Raw genomic sequence first — 25,121 nt, forward strand, 5'->3', positions numbered from 1 at the left:
AAAGACAAGATTATCAAAGGCTCACTGGTAATCCAGTGTATTGAAAGCTGATTGCCATTCTACCAAAGGTAAATTATTGAGTGCTAAACCACCAGTAACAAAAAAACGAGATACGATTAGTCACCATGATAGAATGGTGATGATGGTGCTGCAGGGAAGTGTGCCTACATTGTTTGCAAAAGGCGCATTTCATTCTTTTTGAATAAGAACATCACCGATGTGCAAAAACTACAGAGTGCTATGCTATACTGCTACCTTGTGCTATATTATAATATACTATTATCTACTATGTTATTGGTCTGATGTTATTATGGAAAACTAAAGTTCTGTCCTGGGGAAAATAGCTTTAGTAATGTGTGGCATGGAGTGTCACTTTAAATGATATCATTCTTGGTTCCTGCTCCAACCATTAGTGGGCATCTAAAGGCTTAACTCAGTATTCAATAATTGAGCTCTAAATGCTATAAAGGTAATTTTGAAATGGAAGGTTAATTCATTATTAACTTTCTATACTTCCTATGCATGTCCAGTGGAATAATAACAAAATAAGTATTACTCACCACCTGGTGCTCCAGCACTGTCTCCCTGCCCCTGCACCCGGTCTTTGTTGATTGATACGGCAGTGAAATTAAGACTACAGCTCATGCCATCTATATGGACATCACCGCCAAAGCCAATACATGGCTATAGCAGTTATAGCAGTAATGCGCTGTAGTTGTGCTGCTGACTGTCAATAATCAACATGTCCAGAGCCATCGCTGGAGCAGCGGTTGGTGAAAAAAAGCTAATTTTCTTATTTTTACACTAAGCAAATCTGGATACAAAAAAGGTAATCGTGGAAATCCACTTTCGTCACTAATTTTATAGCCTAATGCAACATAGTTTTAATAGGTCAATTTTCCATAAAATGTAGAGAAAAACGGAAACAACTGCGACAAATGCACAATAAAGGCTCAGGAATACAATATCATAAAAATATTGTATATACTGTAGTTAAATGACTATTTCTGGAATGTGACAAGTCAGTATATCTAACCTGGTTTTGGTGGTTTTCCTCCTGCCCCTAGTCCACCAACTCCTAATCCACCAGCTCCTAATCCACCAACTCCAAGTCCACCAGGTCCATATCCACCAGCTCCGATGCCACCAGGTCCATAGCCACCTGCACCCAGGCTACCAACACCTAGTATAAAACGTTTATATTAGGTAGACAAGCTAGAAACAACTGATAATCCCTGCTCAGGAGAGAATTAGTATTAAATCATAACATTCTTGATCCCTACAAGCGATCTTAAGTGGGATGTATAACATATAGTAAATATATTGCTTATCGAGCTCGACATACTATAAAGAAAATTATGAAATTAATCATGACAGAATTTTTCGCCTAAACACAACTTGGTGTTAATAGGTGAGCGCTCACTTTGTATATAGAATGTATGGGAAAACATAAACAATTGTAAACCGAAGTTGTAAATTCTTCTAACTTAATACATCATTCTAAACATGTACATAATGTAAACATATCCTAACAATGTCAAATTAATTTTATCCTCTAATTTATAAATGTACAAGTAAAGGCTCTTGGGTCCAATAATACTAATGTACAGCATATTGCAATGTAATTCTTTGTAGCATGTGGCACGTTAGGTATATCTAACCTGGTTTAGGTGGCTTGCCTCCAGCACCTAGTCCACCAGCACCTAGTCCACCGGCTCCTAGTCCACCAACTCCAAGTCCACCAGGTACATATCCACCAGCACCAGCACCTCCAATGCCACCAGGTACAAGGCCACCTGCACCTAAGCTACCAACACCTAAAATAAAATGGTTATATTAGAGGCACAAATTGGAAACAAAGGATATCACCTGAATATCGACTAGTGAGAACTTATTATATTAACTCAATATATAGCGATGTAATATATCATCAGTAATTATATCATTCTTTGATTTTCAAATGGTATAAATATAGTGACAACAAGTTAATATATCTAACCTGGTTTTAGTGGCTTTCCTCCAGCACCTAGTCCACCGGCTCCAAGTCCACCTGCCCCAAGTCCACCGGCCCCTAGTCCACCGACTCCAAATCCACCAGCCCCAAGTCCACCAGCTCCAGCACCTCCAATACCCCCGACTCCTATTCCACCAGCTCCAAGGCTACCAACACCTATTATACAATGTTAATATTAGATGCACAAGCTGGAAACTATCGATATTTCAATGGTTGTGACTCCGTTCTATGCACAGTGCTTTGTTTATTTCAGTAAAGAAACCATTTTTATGCTAAGATTGACTTAGAAAAAGCAAATGTCACAGGACCCAAATTGAAAACAGGTGACTGCCGCGCCCCTGAGAGATCAATTCATCAAAAATGAAAATCCAATGGTAATTACATATTAATGCATTATTATTTTAAGTTCAAGTAATTGTGTTTGACTTGGCTTTCCACACGGAACAAGCTAATACAGCGATCTCTAGTTTCTCGCATTTGGGAATACAAGAACGTATCAATATACTGTAAAACAAATTAAACTTCTGAAGTCACATTGTGCGCTTAGAAAAACTGTTCTGAAACTCTCTACCCCAGTGCTGACCGGAGGGGCTTTATAACTATGTGAATGCAATACATTTCATAAATTTGCTATGTGCCAGAATAGAGAACGGCCATGTAACAGATTTGAGGTTCTTTGATTACTGAGAAGTACAGTAAGTGCATGAATGTTCCCAATTATATGCTTTACAGAAAACATGACTTTCATGAAGCAAAGTCGCACCTATGGATGGGTATCTGCATTCTACAAAGTTATGGATTATCACTAGTAGATGCCATACCAATATGACTATCATTAGGATAAGCCCATCATATAGCCCCAATTTTTTTTTTATTTGTACTTGACTAGCAATTATCAGTTATAATCATTGGCAATTCTTCATATGCAATCAAGTAGACAGGAGGATACCGTGTGATTTCCTCTTTAGGATGTTGGACCTTTTTGCCTAGTAGCTCTCCATGCAGTTGCACATTGTGTATATCCACCCCAAATATAAAGAAAATTGGATATAGTAAAGGGAAAGAGTCCTAAATATATATGAAGGGCCTTTAAATGCCTTTTCAGTTTAAACAAAAAAAAGTTATACAGAGAAACTGTAAGGAGTCAGTTCCAAAACGAGTAATGAGAACATTGTGAGGAAATGCAATGCATGTTCTGCTTTTCGGCAATGGCTTTTAGTTGAACTCTATGAAAGAAGTACTAATTGCTTTTTTCTTTAACTCTGTAGGGGTAAAGTGTACATCGGATTATGCGCAGTTTGGTAACATAACGCTACATAATGTCAGCGATCAGGGGAAGGTTTTATCAAACAGGACAGCTCTGGGTAATGACATCACTGCAGTATCTGGCCAAAATCTAGTACATGCTTAACAAAGTGTTCTGTAAAAGAATGCCGTGCCTGGAAATGTAGAGGCAAGAAACAACCTTCAAATCAGTTCCTGTCAGAAGTGTAACACCCTAGATTTACAGGGTGTAGCATGTACCGTATAGGAGCCTGAGTCCAACATACAAAGGATATAGCAGCTGCATCCCCACGGTGGTAACCCTGTTCCTGTATGAAGGCATCACTAGGATTTTGTTCTATCCTTTTTATATCTTAATTTTCCATGCTTCAGTTTTTATAATACAACATAAAAAAAGTTACAAATTCAGCATTTTACCTGGCTTGGGGGGTTTTCCTCCTGGATATAACCCTAAATAAAACAAAAGTTTTGATCTTTGGTAAATCTATATAAATGTATTGGGTTATTAATTATTAATATGATGTAGCTTTAAGAGGTGTGGAAGTTCTCAAAAGACCACAAAGACCCTCTACCTCATGGGAAAGCAACAATATTGTAAATAGCACATGTATACCACGTATATGTAGGAATAAACCACAGAGATGCTAAATTAACATTTTAGCTATTGGCTTGGGTTGTCCTGAGTCTGTCAGCCATAGATTATAAACTAAAATATAACATGGCTAAAACATCAGGTTAGCCAATGTACTCAGTTTTGTCAATATAAATTAATCAGGACCACATATTTACACTGGTAATGGTGGATTCTCCAATTGCATTTTTATTGGATTTTAGTGCTAGAAAGAAGTCAATAAGTTACTGACCTGCTCCTCCTATTCCTCCTGGTCCTACACCTCCAGGTCCAACACCAGCTCCTCCTTTAGAAAGAAGCCAAGAAGAGTTGATGTTAGAATCATGCATAATTTTACACCTTAAATGGACTATCCACTTGAAAAAAACACCTAAACATATATAGCTTACTAATATCATTGTATTAGGAATAAAGCCCTGATCTCCAGATATCAGCAGGGTCCTGGATCCCAGGATCTCCTTGTCGGGCTTGATGTTCCAGATTAATGTGTTGATATGTGACCATTGTTGTGAATGAAGGGGAATGTTTGACAGGCTCACTTAAATAGCTAAGCCAGCCCATATCTCTATCATGATCGATGCATAGACAGAGAAGGGTTCTGACTTAGTTGTAAACTATCTCGAGTGTCAAAAACAAGCCAGATATAGAGATCCCAGGACCAATATTGAGATCTTCAGGTCCGGGCATGTATTCAAAATATATATTTACACAATTTACTTATACACTAGTATTAGCCAAATGTATATATTTATATATGAGACACATCGAAAATATTTTTTAATTTATTATGATAAGAATTTTGGTATGTGGCACACAGAAACAGAGATTATTTAGAGAATGCAATCATTATTACGCAGGAGAAGTATTCTGCTAGAAATATGACCAAGGAAATGGGAAAGATCTCAGAACTGTTAAGGGAACACTGGCCACAAATGTGATATATCATTTGCAAGGCCAAAAGGTGCAGAACATGGCCACAGAGATTCAAGACTCAACAAAAAGACAATCCTTATCGCTCCACCCCAGAGGATCTGAATTGGGAATATTACAGTCAATTAGTTTTGCATTTTAAATCTATGAAAAGTGCTGTAGTCTACGCTCTGTAAATTTCATTAAAGGGAATTTGTCAGCAGGTTTTGCCTATGTAATCTGAAAACTGCAGGAGATAGGGGCTGAAACACTGAGTTCATCGATGTGCCATTCATTAAGCTGTGTGCTGTTGTTTACTTACACTAAAGGTTTTATCATTAGGACATTATCACTGCCAGTTCTGATCACGCCCCCTTCTGTGATAAGCAGTTCATTCAGAGCCTGTTGTGGGCTGAGTTAGCTTTCTGAACTCTGCTTTATGTTACATCTAAAAACTTTAATTGTGTCACAATTGCTGCACCCAGTAAGCTAAGTGAAACATCGCTCGATTCAGGGACTCTTTTCCTACATTATGCTGCTCTCAAAGGAGGTAGCAAAAACCTGATGACCAATTCCCTTTAAGGGCTTTGATTTCGGGCTATAAGGATATGTGGAAAGGTTAATGGAGGACACATGTGTAAGTTACTTTATATTGAAAACACAATACTGATCAGATGTCAGATGGCACAGTGTTTTATGATGAAAACATATAAACTTGTAGTGAATATAGACCAGTACAGCTAAATTGCAGCAGCATCAACAGGAAAACCAAGATTCAGTATGGTAGCAATTTATACATTTCTGAAAATGTAGAAGCAGTATATTGATTCAATCTGACTTATATACTAGGTTCTTTGTGTGACCATGACACATCCACTTTACATGCAATTCAGGTATTTAATTCAAAATACATCTTACCAGGATATGCCCCTACACCTCCTCCGGGATAATACTGACCCCCAGGTAGTCCTCCAGCAGGGGCTCCTGTGTACAGAAAAGCAGACATTAAATAGCTACAATCAACTGATTCTAAAAGTATGGATGACATTTGAGGTTTTTTGAGACTTTAGTAATATTTGTTTTGCAAATTTATAATGATTCATTAATGGAAACCAACTGTTCCCACATTGTCTACAAAGTTATGTTCACACTAGCTCCATGGCATTCAATGACTTCCTCTCATGAAGTTCATGTGTTTGTGCATCACTTAGTAGAAACAGTATCATTTGTTTGTTTTTTCTTGTGCTTTTCTTAGTTTTAATGGAAAATAATAATAATAAGGATAATGATTGCTCTCTTTTCATTGCCAATTTCACAGCGAAGGATTTTTTTTTTTAATCGACAACAACTATAAATTAACCTTGCACTTTAGCTGAGCACATTATGGAAAGAAAGCCAAACAGTGGAGCTGGTCAGAATAACATTGTGCACATCCCAGCTCTTCAGATTATTTTCTTTGCAGCTCTGTTGATATTATGTAGGACCTTGGACTCATTTTCATTTGTATTCCTTTCATGGATGCTAGAAAGGATTGCACGCATATCACATTAGTAATTAAGATGGTTAATAATCAAGTGATGGCAATCTTTTAGTCAGTTCAGTTTTAATTTTTTAACCATGATGTAACTGGATTGAGATTCTAGGAAGAGTAAGGTATGGTGTTTATATAGGGTAAAGAAAATGTAATTGGAAAAGCCATATTATGGAAACAGATGTGAAAAAATGACGTCAATATGTTACATTATAGTAGGAGATTCCTAATGGAATGAGGAGAGGTAATGCATGCAAAATCAATAAAGAGTATAAAAAGGACTCCATGTGCATCATTACTAAAGCTATAAAGGTGATCCAAAATTTTTGATCTATTGAAAAATTGGTACAAATAACAAAGATGGGACTTTTCCAATTCATAACTTAAGTTAATGTCTAACATCTCTCTTAAAAAAAGTATAAATAGTATAAAGTATGAGGGACATTCAGTTATGATTGAAGAAGATAGGCTAAATCACAGACTGCACATGAGTCAACAGTGTGATGCAGCAGCATAAAAGGCAAACACAGTTCTGGGACTCGTTAAGAGAATCATAGAGTCTAGATCACATGACGTAATTATCCCCCTCTACTCCTCCTTGGTCAGACCTCATTTGAAATACTGTGTCCAGTTATGGGCACTGCGTTTAAAAAAAAAAAAACATTGATAAACTGGATCAAGTTCAGAGAAGAGCTACCAGGATTGTGAGCAGACTGCATTCTATGTCCTAAGAAGATAGGTTAAAGGATCTGGAAATGTGTAGCAAAAAAGAAGGCTGTCTACAAATATCTGAAGGGATGTCACAGTGTGGACTCTTGCCCTCTTACAGTACCCTAAAGCAGTATACCAAGATTCAGGGGTTCCTACAATACCCCTATTAAGCATTCTCCCATCACACACTCCCAGCACGATGTCACATTCAGCTCCAAGCACCTACTCTGACCGGTAGTATTATTCTCTCTCCGGCGTACCATACTTAAGCTATCTCTAAACCCTCAAGACCAGTAGATGTGTACCCAGATCTGCTCTTCAGTGCAGGGCTACTCACAAAGTTCAAAATTTTGAGATGTGCTCTTCATACCTGTTTGCTAGACCTGGAGCTAATGCACCAAGCTGGCAGACAGCCGCGAGCCACAATTTATAGGATCGCGAGCCACATGTGGCTCCCCAGCTACAGGTTGGGGGCCCCTGATATATAAATGCAGTGGGTATGGAAAGTATTCAGACCCCTTTAAATTTTTCACTCTTTGTTTCATTGCAGCCATTTGGTAAATTCAAAAAAGTTCTTTTTTATCATTAATGTACACTCTGCATCCCATCTTGACTGAAAAAAAACAGAAATGTAGAAATTTTTGCAAATTTATTAAAAAAGGAAAACTGAAATATCATATGGTCATAAGTATTCAGACCCTTTGCTCAGTAGTTTTTCACACCTGGATTTGGGGATTCTCTGCCATTCTTCCTTGCAGATCCTCTCCAGTTCCATCAGGTTGGATGGTGAATGTTGGTGGACAGCCATTTTCAGGTCACTCCGGAGATGCTCAATTGGGTTTAGGTCAGGGCTCTGGCTGGGCCAGTCAAGAATGGTCACACAGTTATTCTGAAGCCACTCCTTTGTTATTTTAGCTGTGGGCTTAGGGTCATTGCCTTGTTGGAAGGTAAACCTTCGGCCAAGTCTGAAGTCCAGAGCACTCTGGAAGAGGTTTTCATCCAGGATATCTCTGTTGTCATGATCCAGCATGGATCTGACAGACTAAAAGGATAAGTTAACTTTTTTTCCTTTGGCTGTGTGCCAAAGTGTGATGTGATTGCCCCCCGGTGGCCATTAGAATTATTGCACATGGTGTTGTTCATTCTAGGTTGCCCCAGTGGTGGTGAGTGGTATCGCACCTTAGTTTTAGGGTGGGCTCTGTTGCTAGGAGTGTACGCAACAGAGCAAAGCTAAGTGGTGTTTCCCATATTTTGTCATCTTTCCTCATGTGTGTTTTAGTGCAGTGGTGGGATTAGTTTCCGCACCGACCTATTCCCTAGTGAGGGTTTAGGTTCAGGGCGACCTAGGGTTTTTAGGTTCCTGTGCATCGCCCGGTGCGGAACCGGCATAGGGAACGTTAGGAGTGCAGGGACATTGGCTCAGGGGAGTACAGGAGGTCTCCACTTCCCTATTCCCTATTGCAGGGCCCACCATTGTTAATTTTACCCAAGTTCCCCCTTTATTATTTAAATTCGCCTTACTGGAGGCGGGGTTTCCAGACTACTGTATGTATAACGTGTAATACCTAAATTAGCCTGTTGGAGGCGGCGTATCCAGCTGCATGTTTTATTATTTAAATTCGCCCCACTGGAGGCGGTGTATCCAGGGTCACGTGTGTCATATGGGTTCGCCTTGCGGTACTCGCTGCGTCCAGACACACGTGACCGTGACATTATCACCAACCCTTCATTTTTTTTTCTGGTGATCTTTGGCCATGTGGAGACCTGTGAGTAATTGCTGCCGGGCCTCACTAAGGTGCGTGGGGAGCGGCAAGGTGTGTTAGAGCCACTGCAGCAGCAGTTATCAGGGTCTGGGGCCTCTGCTCAGGCAACCAGGAAATCAAAATGGCGACTTTGGCAAATTGCGGGTCTGGCAAAAGCCCCCTTGAGTCGCTGCTGGGGAGCAGGACTTGTTCATACAGGTGGACGTAACCAGACAGGTGGGTGGAGTTGGTGATCCCCATGGTGCTGTCTGGGGTTCCCCGAGGTGCCTCCAGAACACATATTGCCAATACCAACGGTGCGTTTGTCATTAACCTGAAGTGTCAGGTAGTGGTGGGATGAACTCAGGATCTGGGCGTCCCCGCTGTAGGTGTTTCCCTAATAAGGAGTGGTCTTGAGGGTCCAGAGGCCCCTCATTAAGGAGGGGTACTGTCATGATCCAGCATGGATCTGACAGATTAAATGGATAAGTGAACTTTTTTTCCTTTGGCTGTGTGCCAAAGTGTGATGATTGCCCCCGGTGGCCATTAGAATTATTGCACGTGGTGTCGTTCATTCTAGGTTGCCCCGGTGGTGGTGAGTGGTATCGCACCTTGGTTTTAGGGTGGGCTCTGCTGCTAGGAGCGTACGCAACAGAGCAAAGCTAAGTGGTGTTTCCCCTGTTTTGTCATCTTTCCTCATGTGTGTTTTAGTGCAGTGGTGGGATTAGTTTCCGCACCGACCTATTCCCTAGTGAGGTTTTAGGTTCAGGGCGAGCTAGGGTTTTTAGGTTCCTGTGCGTCGCCCGGTGCGGAACCGGCATAGGGAACGTTAGGAGTGCAGGGACACTGGCTCAGGGGAGTAAAGGAGGTCTCCACTTCCCTATTCCCTATTGCAGGGCCCACCATTGTTAATGTTACCCAGGTTCCCCCTTTATTATTTAAATTCACCTTACTGGAGGTGGGGTTTCCAGACTACTGTATGTATAACGTGTAATACCTAAATTCGCCAGTTGGAGGCGGCGTATCCAGCTGCACGTTTTATTATTTATATTCGCCCCACTGGAGGCGGTGTATCCAGGGTCACGTGTGTCATATTGGTTCGCCTTGCGGTACTCGCTGCGTCCAGACACACGTGACCGTGACATCTGTACTTGGTCGCATTCATGTTTCCTTCAGCTGAAAAGCACCCCCATAGCATGATGCTGCCACCACCATGTTTCACTGTTGGGATTGTATTGGGCAGGTGATGAGCTGTACCTGGTTTAATCCACACAAACCATTTAGAATTCTCACCAAAAAGTTCTATCTTCATCTCAACAGACCAGAGAATAATATTTCTCATAGTCTGGGAGTCCTTCTTGTGTTTTTTAGCAAACTTTATGCAAGCTTTCATTTGTATGGCACTGAGGAGAGGCTTCCGTTAGGCTACTCTGCCATAAAGGCCTGACTGGTGGAAGGCCGCAGTGATTGTTGTCTTTGTGGAACTTTCTCCCTACTGCATCTGTGAAGCTCAGCCACAGTGATCTTGGGGTTCTTCTTTACCTCTCTCACCAAGTCTCTTCTCCCAAGGCTCAGTTTGACTGAATGGCCAGGTCTAGGAAGACTTCTGGTGGTCCCAAACTTCTTCCATTTAAGGATTATGGAGGCCACTGTGCTCTTAGGAACCTTGAGTACTGCAGAAATTTTTTTGTAACCTTTGCCAGATCTGTGCCTTGCCACAATTCTGTCTCTGAGCTCCTTGGCCAGTTCCTTTGACCTCATGATTCTCATTTGGTCTGACATGTACTGTGAGCTGTGGGGCCTTATATTGACAGGTTTGTGCTTTTACAAATCAAGTGCTATCAGTTTAATTAAACACAGCTGTACTCCAATGAAGGAGTAGAACCATCTCAAGAAGGATCACAAGGAAAAGGACAGCATGTGACTTAAATATGAGTGTCTGAGCAAAGGGTCTGATTACTTATGACCATGTGATATTTCGGTTTTTCTATTTTAATAAATTTGCAAAAAAATTTCTACATTTCTGTTTTTTTTCACTCAAGATGGGGATTCAGAGTGTACATTAATGAGAAAAAAATGAACTTTTTTGAAATTATGAAATTACCAAATGGCTGCAATGAAACAAAGAGTGAAAAATTTAAAGGGGTCTGAATACTTTCGGTACCCAATGTATGTTTCCTCTGCCAATATATCTAACATCTTACGATATACCAATAGTTTCCATTTCCCCAATTGCTCGTTCCTTATATTCCTTATAACCTTGCAATTTTTGCTCTGAGATACTTCTCCAGATGTCTTTACAACATAGCAGATCTCTGAGGCTGTAAGGTTAACAGCGTCGCTGACATTTACATTATATATACACCAGGATTAATGGAACGATTTCTGTAATTCACTGCCCAGTGCATGGGATTTACACAGATATGATCCATATTTTTTTTATGAGAAGCTGATATTGTAAATGGCATCATAATGCTGTAATAAGTGTTCAGTGGATTGATTTGTATGACTCGTGAAAAAGATGGACAGACTCTATAAGTCATGACGTAATGTCAAACCTCACAGAGTAGATGCTGGATACCAAATGTTGTACATCACTGATTGGCTGTTATAAACATCATCCATGTGACAAATACCATAGGGCTGCCGCCTGTGTACTGTCATATATCACGCATAAATGAGACTTTTGGTATTTTTGTCTTCTGCTTCTCTTTGATATTACAAGATGCAATGAACCTTGCCTTTCCTCAAAATAAACACATTCCTTTGCGTAATACACAGACAATCAATGATTAGTGGCTTTGTAAATCCAGCTTTGCCCTGTCACTTTAGTATGAATGATTATGGATCCGATTTCCTAACACTTTCTAGATTTTGGACCATATTCCAGACATACTATTGCATAATCGTATATGGAAAGATTTCAACTGTAATGCAAAGGCTGGATGGATTTATAGACTGGTATCTGTCAGATCCCTGATAAGGGTTGCTTTTGGCTATGTAGGCCTCCTGACAGTCAACTGGTTAGTGCGGGAATGTCTGGCAGGTTGAGCTGCAGTGACGGGGTTAAAACAAATAACCACAACCCCACATGAGAGGTGTGTGTTTGATTACTAAAACCCCCGAGGAATTAAGAATTCCAGAACTGTTGATCTCAGCATGAGAGGAATTTGGAGCGCACAGTATCTGATACACCAGCGCCAGATCTCTGTGTACTGCCGGCTGTGCGGGAGCACTGCAACAATACTGGCTGAGGGGCAGATTAGTAAACTCGCTGCAGTGAGGGAGCCATATAAATATTGTCAGGTGGTCCATTGAAAGACTGGCAATGACGAATAGAGTGGCAGCTCTTGGACTCATCACTATTTATTAGGTTGGGGATTAGTTACCAGGGTGAATAATGGCTAGAACAAAATGTAGAACATACTGGGTTGTTGTATGTTGTAAGGCTTGAACATACCTGTCACATAAGTGTTGCATATAGTAGAAGCTTCTGACAACCCAAGTTCACCAAACCCATTTATGTGTTTTTTCTGTTTTTCTATTTAAAAATTTTTCAAGAATAGATTGGCTTCAGTATAACGCCACAAAAATTGATAAAGTTGTCTAACATTCAAGCACAATTGACAAATTGGACAAATGTACCAATGGAGATGCTACAAAAGTACCTAGCGACCTACAGGGAAGAGAAAGTTTGCCATAGCAAAAAATGAAACACGGCTATCCATTATGGTTTTACTACTCCGGGCAGCATGAATTAGAGTTACTTTTGCCATCTAATAGCTATTTTTCATGAAATAGAGATCCACACATGATAGAGTACTGCTTACAAATTTGGGAAGGGCAAAGAATGTGAGTGCACTAGCATGCTCTAAAATAGAAAAAGCTCATAAGAATGTGGGGTCAACCAAATTCTTTCTTGTCTATTGTCACAGAAGAGGCAGTCTTTAGGACAAAAGATGGAGATCACAATACATTTGTTATTTTTCATATCTTTCTTAATAACTTCCTTAAAATGCAGTCAAATCGAGCTCGGCATTTCACAATTACTAATTGTTTCCACATTTCCCATTGTTTCAAATTGCTACCACAAGTGAATGCACAAATAGAACAAAAGGTCCTACTTTAGGGCTTGTTGCGTTTTTGCAGGGGCCCTTTTTAAGAACCTTGGCTCAGGGATCCTGCACGAGTTCTTATCACTTAACCGAAAAAGGGTTGGTTTTGATCATCTAGACTTTTGGTCAAGGGCAACTTTATGAACTACGTGTATGGTATAAAATCATATCGACATATTACAATGGTTTTATCATTGGTGTGCTTTCCAGATACTTAACAAGGACTATCTACAGCCAATTCTGGAATGTGAACCCAATAGAATCATAGAATTATAGAGTTGGAAGGGACCTCCTGGGCCATCTGGTCCAACCCCCTGCTCAATGAAGTAACTGTGTAAATATGCTCCGCTATGGTGAAAGGGAGTGTGGCCCATACCTGTTATTGTGCTATTCATACTCAATAGAATTGATTGTAATATAATCCAGGGGAAAATCATAGTGGTAGGAGAGTGTATTGTACAAGAATGAAAGGGCACCATTGAAATCAGCAATGTTCTCAAAGAAGAGTAGAAAGTAAAAGAAAGAAAAGAGAAAAGAAAGTAAAGTGTCATTTTTCTTGTTCAGTGATCAATATTACTAGATATTTCACACAAGCACAATATTAACAATATGAACATTATTCATTGACTTGATATTCTGGGAAATGTATGAAAATATTTCTACATACAATACTATTACATTATTATACGAAAAGTAATTATAAAAGAGGGGAAACAAAGATTAATTAGGATTACCAATTATCGGAAACAATATTTAAGAGTATAAAAAGTGCTAGAAAAGCCCTAGCTAACCCAGAATTAGAAATATGACCTGTATCTGATACGTAGGGTTGTATGACAACCACTGCCTGGTACAACAAGCCACTTGCCATCACGAGGTGTATAATAGCGCTTACAGGAGACAGCACGGGCACCCACTTTGGCCCATAGTAAGCCCTTGACTAAGGGCAGCTGTCCAGGGTTCTGACACCTTACAGATTAGATCAGCTGATGTTCTTATTTTGGGCAGTCATTTGAAAATAAGCTTAGCAAAGATCTGTTGTGCTAATTACGGTATTTTAGGCAATTGTCTCAAATGACTAACATCTTAATCTCTGTAATTCTTAAAGGGGCTTTTCACTACCTTGACAACCCCTTTTTAAAAATGAAATAATCTTCTTTGTAGCATAAAAGTAACAGATCTCTCCTGCACCAGTGCCATTCCAGTCTTCCAGGATTCATGTGACATTGTTATATCATGTGAGCCCTGTTGCCCAATAGTGGCCTCTAATTGGCAGAAGGGCTCACATGACATTATGAGACCCTAATCTGACATCGCTGGAAAGGCACTGGTGCGGGAGGTGAGTATATATTCTCATTCCCAAGTGTCATTGATCCCTGTCTTCGATTCTATGCATTGTCTGAATTTTTCTTGTCTTCTCTTGGGAGACCAAATCACTAATTAGAATGCAGTGTATCCTTTGTTGCAGGCTACACAGCACTCTTGTCCTTAAAATGTCTAGCAATGGAGGAGTATGTGACCAGATCTGGCCATCAGGTTTTCCATGTGGAAGGTTTTTCAATTGGAAGAGGCTGGTGGACAGATCTGGTAAAATTCCCCATCTATAAGAACTAATTTTGACAACTGGAGCTCTGGTGCAGTCTGCAAGGAAGAATGCACTAAAAAGTGGTAGTAAAGTACTACTTGTCATTAATTGGTCTCAAACTCGGCTGAATATATGGGTCGCAAATAGAAAAATAATTAATTTGGGGGGCCACATTCTTTGAAGGACAAAGTGACATTTTAGTGATATTATTTTTGTTCTATACACCTTCTGAACATTTTTATCATGTTTATTTTAGTTTTTTTAGTGCTTGGGTCATTATGGATGAGGTGATAACAAATGTGCACCTTTTTGTTTACTTTAACTTATATATAAAGCAGCATTTTTAGTGGCAAATATTTTTTCATGATTTATTTTGATTTTTTTTTTATTTTGTACAATTTTGTTTCCCCCAATTGGCTACATACACTAATATTGTCTTACAATTAGTACTATATAGTAATTCTAGCAAACATCTTATAGTAATGTTCCTTATCCTGGTCCCCATCTTGTAGTAATGTCCCCCATGCTGGTCCCCATCTTGTAGTAATGCCCCATCCTGTTCCTCATCTTGTAGTAATGCCCCATCCTGTTCCTCATCTTTGAATAATGTCCCCATCCTGGTCCTCTTCTTTTAGCAATGTCCCCATCCTGGTCTTCCTCTTGTAGAAATGTCCTCACCCTGTAGTAATGCCCCATCCTGGTCCTCATCTTGTAGTAATGTCTCCCAACCTGATCCTTTTCTTGTAGTAATGCCCCATCCTGGTCCTCATCTTGTAGTAATGTCTCCCAACCTGATCCTCTTCTTGTAGTAATGCCCCATTCTGGTCCCCTTCTTGTAGCAATGCCCAACCTAGTCCCCCATATTGTAGTTATGTCCCCATCCAGGTCCCGCTCTTCACATATACATAAAAGAGTAAACAAAAAAGATTCCTCTGTTCCCTCCACATCCTTACTCTACATGTGGCCGCAGGCACTCTAGACCACGTGACGATTGAGGCCCGTTACAAAAGCCGAAAGCACTTTATTTCAGTTGAATGTGTGCCCTTGGTCACAGATTCAATTGAAATGTATTGCCGCGCAGAGACTTTCTGCACACTAATACCAATGCAGTCCGCCAGCCAATCAGAGGCCAGCAGCTGACATCTGCATGCTGGGGCACGACAGTGATATCATACACTGCTGCGCCGGCACGCCTATGTCAGCCGCTGGCCTCTTATTGGCCGATGGCTGGCTTAGGTATCGCTGTTTAGAGAGTCTTTGCTCGGCAATACATTTCAATTGAATATGCGTCCTTAGATGCCAGCTGATATAAAATGCTGCCATCGGCGGCCCCCTGGATAGGACAGGGGTCGCCAAGGGGTCTACAGTGCCTGCGCCGTGGGCCGCATGAAGCGGCCTCATTTGCCTCATGTGGCCCAAGCTGGCATGTTTTAGACCCCTACTCTAATTAATAGTTACACATTGAAGAAAATTTTGCAAAGAGACCACAACTTCTTATGGTCTTAAGTCTCTTGCTAGGAGTTTGGAGTGCAAATTTTAATCATTTACAGTGTACACTTGTAGCAGGAAGAATTAAGGATTTGTAATGGGCCTAAAATTGTTTCAAATCCACAGATGTTCTTACTATGGAGTTGAAAAGAAAGGAGGAAATTTTTTGTATATTATACTGATCTTATTCAGCTGCAGAGAAAGATGGGACATGAAACAGCAAACGCACTGCCTCTTCCTCAGAAATTGACCTTGGCTCGTTTTTACTGTCGGTCATACATAATACTAGCAAAACCTAAAACCAGGCATTTTGTTCTTTGGAAGAGCATCAGGCAGCAGCATGGGCCGCAGGTGCTGGCAATTATAGAAACCCCACCGGTATTATAAAGTAGTATACCCTGTGTAAAGGACCTCCATAGTAATGCACTGTTAACCCCCTCTAGTAATTTGCATCAAGAACATGGAAAATGAATAAATGTGTGTATTAAAACCTTCCGATTAGTCAAGTGAAAAAGGTCCAATACACAAAAAATATATGGATTATCAAAGAAGCTTGTGCAATATTTTGGGTTGCCACTTCTACTAAACTGATGTGTTAATGACACTTCATGTATTCAAGATTATTTTAATCATTTTCAATATTTAACTCGATATGTGAAATTATAAATATGCCAAAATAAGTTAATCACTAAGTTAGTCATCTTTTGGCTTTTTCTAACTTTATATGGTGTTTAGTATTATATTTTTAGAAATTATAGTGTAACTGTGTGAAGAAACATCGGCGGGTTAGCATAATCTATTCCCAACAGTACGCTTGTTCTCTGATAATAGCCATAGATGGAGAGACATGTAAGACCGCATGTCCATTGGCAATCTCCATGAAAACAGATTGTGCAATCCAGGACCTACTTAAAGGGGTTTTCCCATTAACAAAGTATATTTTAATTAATAGTTCTTGGAATAATAATAACTTCCACAATTGGATGTGTTAAAAAATAATGTCCCTGTGCTGAGATAATCTGATAATGTCCTGTGCCCCTGCTGTGTACTGTGTAATGGCTGTGTCTGACCGTACAGGAACATGGCCTGATCATACCACAGCTCCTGGGCAGGGGAGGAAGCAAATGAGAGTATACAGACATTACAGCATGGGGTCACAAATTATTCTTTTTGTGAGGTAAAACATTTCACTGTCTGCTTTTAAGCAATGTTTTACCTAAAAGGAAGAATCATCTGTGATCCCCTTCTGTCCTGTCTGTATACTCTTTTGCTTCCTCCCCTGTCCAGGAATCATAGAATCATAGAATCGTAGAGTTAGAAGGGACCTCCAGGGCCATCTGGTCCAACCCCCTGCTCAAAGCAGGATTCGCTAAATCATCCCAGTCAGATGTCTGTCTAGCCTCTGTTTGAAGACTTCCATTGAAGGAGAACTCACCACTTCTCGTGGCAGCCTGTTCCACTCATTGATCACTCTAACTGTCAAAAAGTTTTTTCTAATATCTAATCTGTGTCTCCTCCCATTCAGTTTCATCCCATTGCTTCTAGTCTTTCCTTGTGCAAATGAGAATAAAGTTGATCCTTCTACAATGTGACAGCCCTTTAGATATTTGTAGACAGCTATTAAGTCTCCTCTCAGTCTTCTCTTTTTCAAACTAAACATTCCCAAATCCTGCAACCTTTCCTCATAAGACAGGGTTTGCAGACCGGTCACCATTCTGGTCGCTCTTTTCTGAACTTGCTCCAGTTTGTTGATGTCTTTTTTAAAATGTGGCGCCCAAAACTGGACACAGTATACCAGGTGAGGTCTGACCAAAGAGGAGTAGAGGGCAATAGTGACTTCACGTGATCTAGACTGTATGCTTCTGTTAATACATCCTTGAATTGCATTTGCCTTTTTTGCTGCTGCATCACACTGTTGACTCATATTCAGTCTGTGATCTATTAGTATACCCAAGTCTTTTTCACATGTGCTGTCACTTAGCCCTATTCCTCCCATTCTGTATATGCTTTTTTCATTTTTATTGCCCAGATGTAGTACTTTGCATTTCTCCCTGTTAAAAACCATTCTGTTAGTTGCTGCCCACTTCTCCAGTTTATTTATATCTTTTTGAATCCTCTCTCTCTCTTCTCTAGTATTAGCTATCCCTCCTAGCTTTGTGTCATCAGCAAATTTAATCAGTTTACCCTCAATTCCTTCATCTAAATCGTTGATAAAGATGTTGAACAATACAGGGCCCAGGACAGAGCCCTGTGGTACCCCACTTGAGACATTCTTCCAACTGGATGTGCAGTCATTTACGACCACTCTTTGGGTCCGATCACTAAGCCAGTTATGAATCCACCTAACAGTTGCCTTGTCCATTCCATACTTAGTCATTTTTTCAATAAGGATTGTATGAGAGACTTTGTCAAATGCTTTGCTGAAGTCAAGATATACTATATCTACAGCATTTCCTTGATTCACCCAATCAGTGATTCTGTCATAGAAGGAAATTAAGTTAGTCTGACATGACTTATTAGTTACAAACCCATGCTGACTCTGTTTAATCACTTCATTCTTATCCAGGTACTGACATACATGTTGTTTAATAATTTGTTCAAAAGGAACTGTGGTATGATCAGGCCATGTCCCTGTATGGTTAGACACAGCCATTATACAGTACACAGCAGGGACACATTTATAAGATTATCTCAGCGCAGGAACATTTTTTAAAAACACATCCAATTATGGAACTTAGTTTTAATCAATCGATATTTGAATAATAATAATAACTTTGTTAATGGGAAAACCCATTTAAGCACATATGAAAGTATTCAGTCGTCTTACCATGAAGCTCTCATCTGTGCTGGTGCCAGTCCTGTTACTTCAGGAAGCAGGTAGATTCCATTTTCTTAGCAGCAGTGGCATGTGGTCAGGAAAAAAGGTTGTACTAACTTAGGGATTTCCACACATTTTTAACGATACCTAAAGCAACCAACCATTTTAGTTTGTATGTTAATTCCCTACAAGCCAATAAGATTTAAGCATGTAAAGAAAGTAGATGAAGGGGTTGTCCTTTTTTAGAATACTTTCTGCCATATCCTTGTATAGTTATAAACCCCACACTCAATATTACTTACCCTTCCTGTGTCCAGAGTCGACTATTCACCGCTGTTCTGGTCTCTGGTGTTTGGCTGCAGTGATGACGTTTCGCTGACATTGCTGCAGCCAATCACTAAGTTCAGCAGCTCATGCAATCTACTTGGGAGGGTAACTAATATTCAATTTTTATCCTAAACTACAGTATATCAGCGTGTGGTAGAAAGTTTTCTAAAAGAGAAGCAGGACAGTGGGGAAGACCTTATTAATAGGCAACATATCCAAAATATAAGATAGATATAGCTACTCAAACCTTTTACTACTAGGCTGGCCATACACATTAAATGACTGCCATTAAATGACTGCCAGTCGAACGATGTTTCTGCCGATCATTTGGCGGACAGTCATCTCATTCTCAACCGACACTCTCATACACAGGAGTGCTAACTCGGCTTGGTGCTCCTGTGTTCCCTATAAGAAAGCTGCCGACTGACACATCGGCTGGTGATTTATCTCAGGGAGAATAATGCGATTGGCAGTCCAAAATCGGACATGTGCAATCGAAATCTCTCCAGACCATCAGTTGGCTGGCATCCCCATACCCATTACGCTGCCATCCGATCTTGTCGATATGCCAGTGTTAATGGATTGACTGAGTAGGTGTATATATTCATCAGAGAATCTGCTGTGGTTGACAACCTCATTCCCAATTACTTACATTATTGTTTGAAATTTAGACTGAAAGACGTCAGATGATCTTATTATGAAAGATACATGTATGATGTGTCACTGCTAAGGGCATAGGATTATAGACCAAATGACATTTTATGCTCAGCCAACATTTATGAGGAGTCCATCTCTTTAGCAGAAACTATTTTGGGATTATGTTTGGTTCTAATTGTTCTTTTTCCTATGTTAGTGCATGAAATTAAATGGATTTCTTCCCAGCTTTAATCTAGAGTCCTTTAGTACAACAGTTTGGGACAAGTTCAGTTTTATGTGTTGTGGAAATTTGCTCAGACTAAACTACAGTCTATTTACTTTCAGCATAATAAATCAAGTATAGACCTAAAAACCCCTCACAAAGAGTATCCATGGAAAATTAATCGTCTGGCCAGGTTTTCTAAATATAGGGTAATTTAACGAGACACTTCAGACTGGAAGATTTAAACACGGACTTGTTGGACTTATCCTATGTGCTCTCCATTTATGCATTAATAGTGACGATGTAATAAAAAAGAAGCAAGGGCATATATAAACCTAGGTAAAGCTAATCTCTTTGCGTGGGAGAGGAACCTTAAAAAAAAAAAATAGCTTGGCATCTAAATGTACATTTTAACAGCAAGAGGTGAAAGTGTTAATGTCATTGTATACAAATTAGTAATTAAAAACTCCCATAGGCCCTGAGTGGTTATTAAGCCAAAGGCCACACTACGCCTTTTTGGTAATTCATTGGAGCACTATTGGTTAATATGAACTTTTCACAACTTGTTGTTAACATATCAGTTCACACAGTAACTATGGGTTTTAAGTCCCCAACAAAGTGTGTTCTATCCAAAATAATATAGCAATACCATCACTCACAGCTTATGTTATGAGTGCCCAAACTGAAATTCTACCAAAGGACCAATTTTCTGTCATATAAATTGCCACAATGTTAAAATCACTCACACAGCTGTCAAATACTTTGTTTTCCCATAAGCATACGTATCCAGATTGGCAATAAATAAAGGGGCTCAAGTGGTTCAGCAATTCCCACTGCTCCGTAAAGCTGCCCTCATGGAACAGAGTTGGGATCAGTGAACAGAACCATGTATCAAAGGCTAAGATGCCCGCTTTGTCCATTTACAGCTCGGCTTGTACAGGTTGGCTGTTGTCGATCAGTTCAAGCTCTTCCCAACGTCATTAAAGAGGCGTTTACACCAGTCGATGTGCGGTGTTAAACGACAGCCGATCAGCAAAATGATTGCCAGTTGGCGTCATTTAAAATCCTGTTTAGACAGACTATGCTTAAGATGTGCAGTGAACGATCTGTAAGATAACATTTTGTGTGCATAGGCTGCCATTGTTTTCAGCAGCACATCATGCTTGCACAGGATGGTGGGCTGCTCATTTTTCCGGTGATTGGCAGCCTTTTTAGATTGCAAAAATTTTGAGAAATTAGTGAACCTGGGAGTGTTCAGTTACAATAATCTTCAAGTACAAATACACCTTGAATGAGTTGTTTGGCCATCGGCTACAAGTCTACAGTAACTGTATGCGACTGCAGACTTGCAAGTCCTCACATTGCCCTGTGTAGATTATCTGGTGCCTGGAGCAATTTGCATACTTCCAGCCATATTCTAATGGCTTCAGTTGCAAGTCACATAATTGCAGTCATGCCCCTGCTGATCCCTGAGTCAGGTCCTGAAAATCCCTACAGTGAGCACGATGTGAGGATTCATAAGTCTGAGGTCGCATAGAGTAACTGAAGACTTGTAGCCTAAGACCGCAAAAACCCTTTAGCAGGATCCAGTCACTTAAATAGCAGCAGTCCGACCCACGAGCAGCCTGAATCAGAGGCTGGCTGCACAATTGCCGCCAGGTATATTTTTCTCCGCAATGTTTTGGACTTTCTGAGAAAATATAATTTGAAGGTCCTGTATGGGGCAGTAGTCAGAGACAAGACTACTCCGGCACAGCCCCTGATCGATTTTCCCCACGCTGCTTCAGGTGATTGACAGGTTTCTCCCATGTGTGCATTTAGTAAAAGAGACCTGTCAATCAACTGTAGCAGATAGGGAACTAGTTTGATCATTTTTATTTCTGCCTATGGTCCCATTCGGATCTTCAATCTCCCTGACCAAAGCATGCTAGAGAAAATGATATGTCTGCAATCTCTTTAAGTGCAAGAAAGACTTTAAGGCTATGTGCCCACGATGCATTTGAAGTTGACATGCTGAGGTCCTAAAGGATGTGCCGAATGTCAGTGTCGGTAGGAGATCTGCGGCGTCGGTGGATGCTTAGTGGACATGGGATTTCTAGAAATCCCATCAACTATGCTGTAACATCTGGTTGCTGCAGGTTTGACGTTGCGTCAAAATCAAAGCAATTCCTGATCGTGGGCACGTATCCTAATTATAGCTTTGTATTTAGATGAATTGCACATTGTACTTGAAAATGTGAAGAGTCAGTGTCATGAAATCCTACCCAAACATAAAGCTCTAAAAACATGTACAGTCATGGCCAAAATTATTGACACCCCTGCAATTCTGTCAGATAATATTCAGTTTCTTCCTGAAAATGATTGCAAACACAAATTCTTTGGTATTATTATCTTCATTTAATTTGTCTTAAATGAAAAAACACAAAAGAGAATGAAGCAAAAAGCAAAACATTGATCATTTCACACAAAACTCCAAAAATGGGCCGGACAAAAGTATTGGCACCCTCAGCCTAATACTTGGTTGCACAACCTTTAGCCAAAATAACTGCAACCAACTGCTTCCGGTAACCATCAATGAGTTTCTTACAATGCTCTGCTGGAATTTTAGACCATTCTTCTTTGGCAAACTACTCCAGGTCCCTGATATTTGAAGGGTGCCTTCTCCAAACTGCCATTTTTAGATCTCTCCACAGGGGTTCTATGGGATTCAGGTCTGGACTCATTGCTGGCCACCTTAGAAGTCTCCAGTGCTTTCTCTCAAACCATTTTCTAGTGCTTTTTGAAGTGTGTTTTGGGTTATTGTCCTGCTGGAAGACCCATGACCTCTGAGGTAGACCCAGCTTTCTCACACTGGGCCCTAAATTATGCTGCAAAATTTGTTGGTAATCTTCTGACTTCATAATGCCATGCACACGGTCAAGCAGTCCAGTGCCAGAGGCAGCAAAGCAATCCCAAAACATCAGGGAACCTCCGCCATGTTTGACTGTAGGGACTGTGTACTTTTCTTTGAATGCCTCTTTTTTCTCCTGTAAACTCTATGTTGATGCTTTTGCCCTAAAAGCTCTACTTTTGTCTCATCTGACCAGAGAACATTCTTCCAAAATGTTTTAGGCTTTTTCAGGTAAGTTTTGGCAAACTCCAGCCTGGCTTTTTTATGTCTCGGGGTAAGAAGTGGGGTCTTCCTGGGTCTCCTACCATACAGTCCCTTTTCATTCAGATGCCGACGGATAGTACGGGTTGACACCGTTGCACCCTCGGACTGCAGGGCAGCTTGAACTTGTTTGGATGTTAGTGGAGGTTCTTTATCCAACATCCGCACAATCTTGCATTGAAATCTCTTGTCAATTTTTCTTTTCTGGCCACATCTAGAGAAGTTAGCCACAGTGCCATGGGCTTTAAACTTCTTGATGACACTGCGCACGGTAGACACAGGAACATTCAGGCCTTTGGAGATGGACTTGTAGCCTTAATATTGCTCATGCTTCCTCACAATTTGGTTTCTCAAGTCCTCAGACAGTTCTTTGGTCTTCTTTCTTTTCTCCATGCTCAATGTGGTACACACAAGGACACAGGACAGAGGTTGAGTCAACTTTAATCCATGTCAACTGGCTGCAAGTGTGATTTATTTATTGCCAACACCTGTTGGGTGCCACAGGTAAGTTACAGGTGCTGTTAATTACACAAATTAGAGAAGCATCACATGATTTTTCGAACAGTGCCAATACTTTTGTCCGCCCTCTTTGTTATGTTTGGTGTGGAATTATATCCAATTTGGCTTTAGGACAATTCTTTTTGTGTTTTTTCATTTAAGACAAATTAAATGAAGATAATAGTACCAAAGAATTTGTGTTTGCAATCATTTTCAGGAAGAAACTGAGTATTATCTGACAGAATTGCAGGGGTGTCAATACTTTTGGCCATGACTGTATATACAAGTGTCCCTCATAGAGAGTAACTTCCTTGTAGTAACATGAGGTAAATGAGTGGTATCCGGCCTTTACTGCCTACCTGCCATACAAGCACATGCTAAATATTTCAGCGTGTTTGCCCTCCAAGGGTTGCTGGGAGGTTACCATATATCACACTGTCCTCACACATGTAAGCAATTTGCTCCTGAGCCTTTTATGTAGGAATCAAGTTCAAGGGAAAACAGATGAAATAAGGAAACCCTGGTGGAACGGGACTTAGCGGGTCCCTACAGACCAATATTCTATACGGATTTAATCACTGTTTAAATATGCTTTAATAGTTAATGAAAGGTTAAACTAGCTGTTAACATAAATTAGATGTGTCAATGGAAAACTTGGACATACACCAGCATGAGTTCCAGAATGATCTACACAGTGGTCTAGCAGCAGTCATGAGCCCAAAAGCGTTCTCCGGTGTCAATCTCCAGTATGTCCGCAGGACATGGAGACTGGCACAATTTAGGAGAATCACTATTTCTTGATTTTAGCTATAAACAAAGCAGCTATATCAAAGCGATATAGCTGTAAAATGGTCTCTCGCCTACAGCAACGAGTCACATTGCAGGTTTCAATTCTTAAAGAGGTATTCCCATCTCCAAGATCCTATCCCAAAAGATACTAGGTGTAATAATAGTAATATTAGCAAAATACCTCCAATTAGAAATGTAGTATAGTTTTTCTGTTTCACTTTGTCTATTTCCTAATGTGCAAGCATTGCAGGACCTTAGGTATCCATGGTTTCGACCATTGATATAGTGACAGTCAGTTAGCTAGTTGCTAGTGGTCATAACCATGGAAAGAGACATGGCGAATCAGAAAATCTTTACTACATTTCTAATTGGAGGTATATTGCTATTATTATTATTATTATTATTATTTCACGTACTATATTTTGGGATAGGATCTCGGAGATGGGAATACCCCTTTAAACTACTGTGTAACTATGAAAGCTTCACTGTGATTGGTTGCTGTGAGTAACAATGACTAGTATAGTTACAGTTTTTAGAAGTCAGGCCCAGTGGACTGTGACAATGTATTTAGATAAAGGGGTTGTCTCAATTTATTAAATGACTACAAAAATGCAAATGTCCTTGTAAAAACAAGCTATGTTGCTATCTACCGCTTATTAAATTACCACA

At 40.1% G+C, this 25,121-nt stretch overlaps 1 protein-coding gene and 1 long non-coding RNA gene across 14 annotated transcripts in view; one reads left to right on the forward strand and one right to left on the reverse strand.

The window, feature by feature from the left end:
• The window catches only part of LOC141080521 (uncharacterized), a 200,467-nt gene that overhangs the window by 149,678 nt on the left and 25,668 nt on the right, over positions 1–25,121 (forward strand). The gene's annotated exons all lie outside the window — the stretch shown is intronic.
• The window catches only part of ELN (elastin), a 96,237-nt gene that overhangs the window by 60,151 nt on the left and 10,965 nt on the right, over positions 1–25,121 (reverse strand). For all 9 annotated transcript variants that reach the window (XM_073565774.1, XM_073565776.1, XM_073565775.1 and 6 more), the window contains exons 2-7: positions 5,757–5,822; positions 4,162–4,215; positions 3,716–3,748; positions 2,000–2,170; positions 1,662–1,817; positions 1,037–1,183 (exon numbers count right to left, since the gene is read on the reverse strand). In XM_073565774.1, the coding sequence (XP_073421875.1) occupies positions 1,037–1,183; positions 1,662–1,817; positions 2,000–2,170; positions 3,716–3,748; positions 4,162–4,215; positions 5,757–5,822 (627 nt within the window). The remainder of the gene's footprint in view (positions 1–1,036; positions 1,184–1,661; positions 1,818–1,999; positions 2,171–3,715; positions 3,749–4,161; positions 4,216–5,756; positions 5,823–25,121) is intronic.

The sequence above is a fragment of the Dendrobates tinctorius genome, unplaced genomic scaffold, assembly GCF_039654945.1.
Source record: "Dendrobates tinctorius isolate UK_male_01 unplaced genomic scaffold, ASM3965494v1 ptg000016l, whole genome shotgun sequence".
Lineage (NCBI taxonomy): Eukaryota > Metazoa > Chordata > Amphibia > Anura > Dendrobatidae > Dendrobates > Dendrobates tinctorius.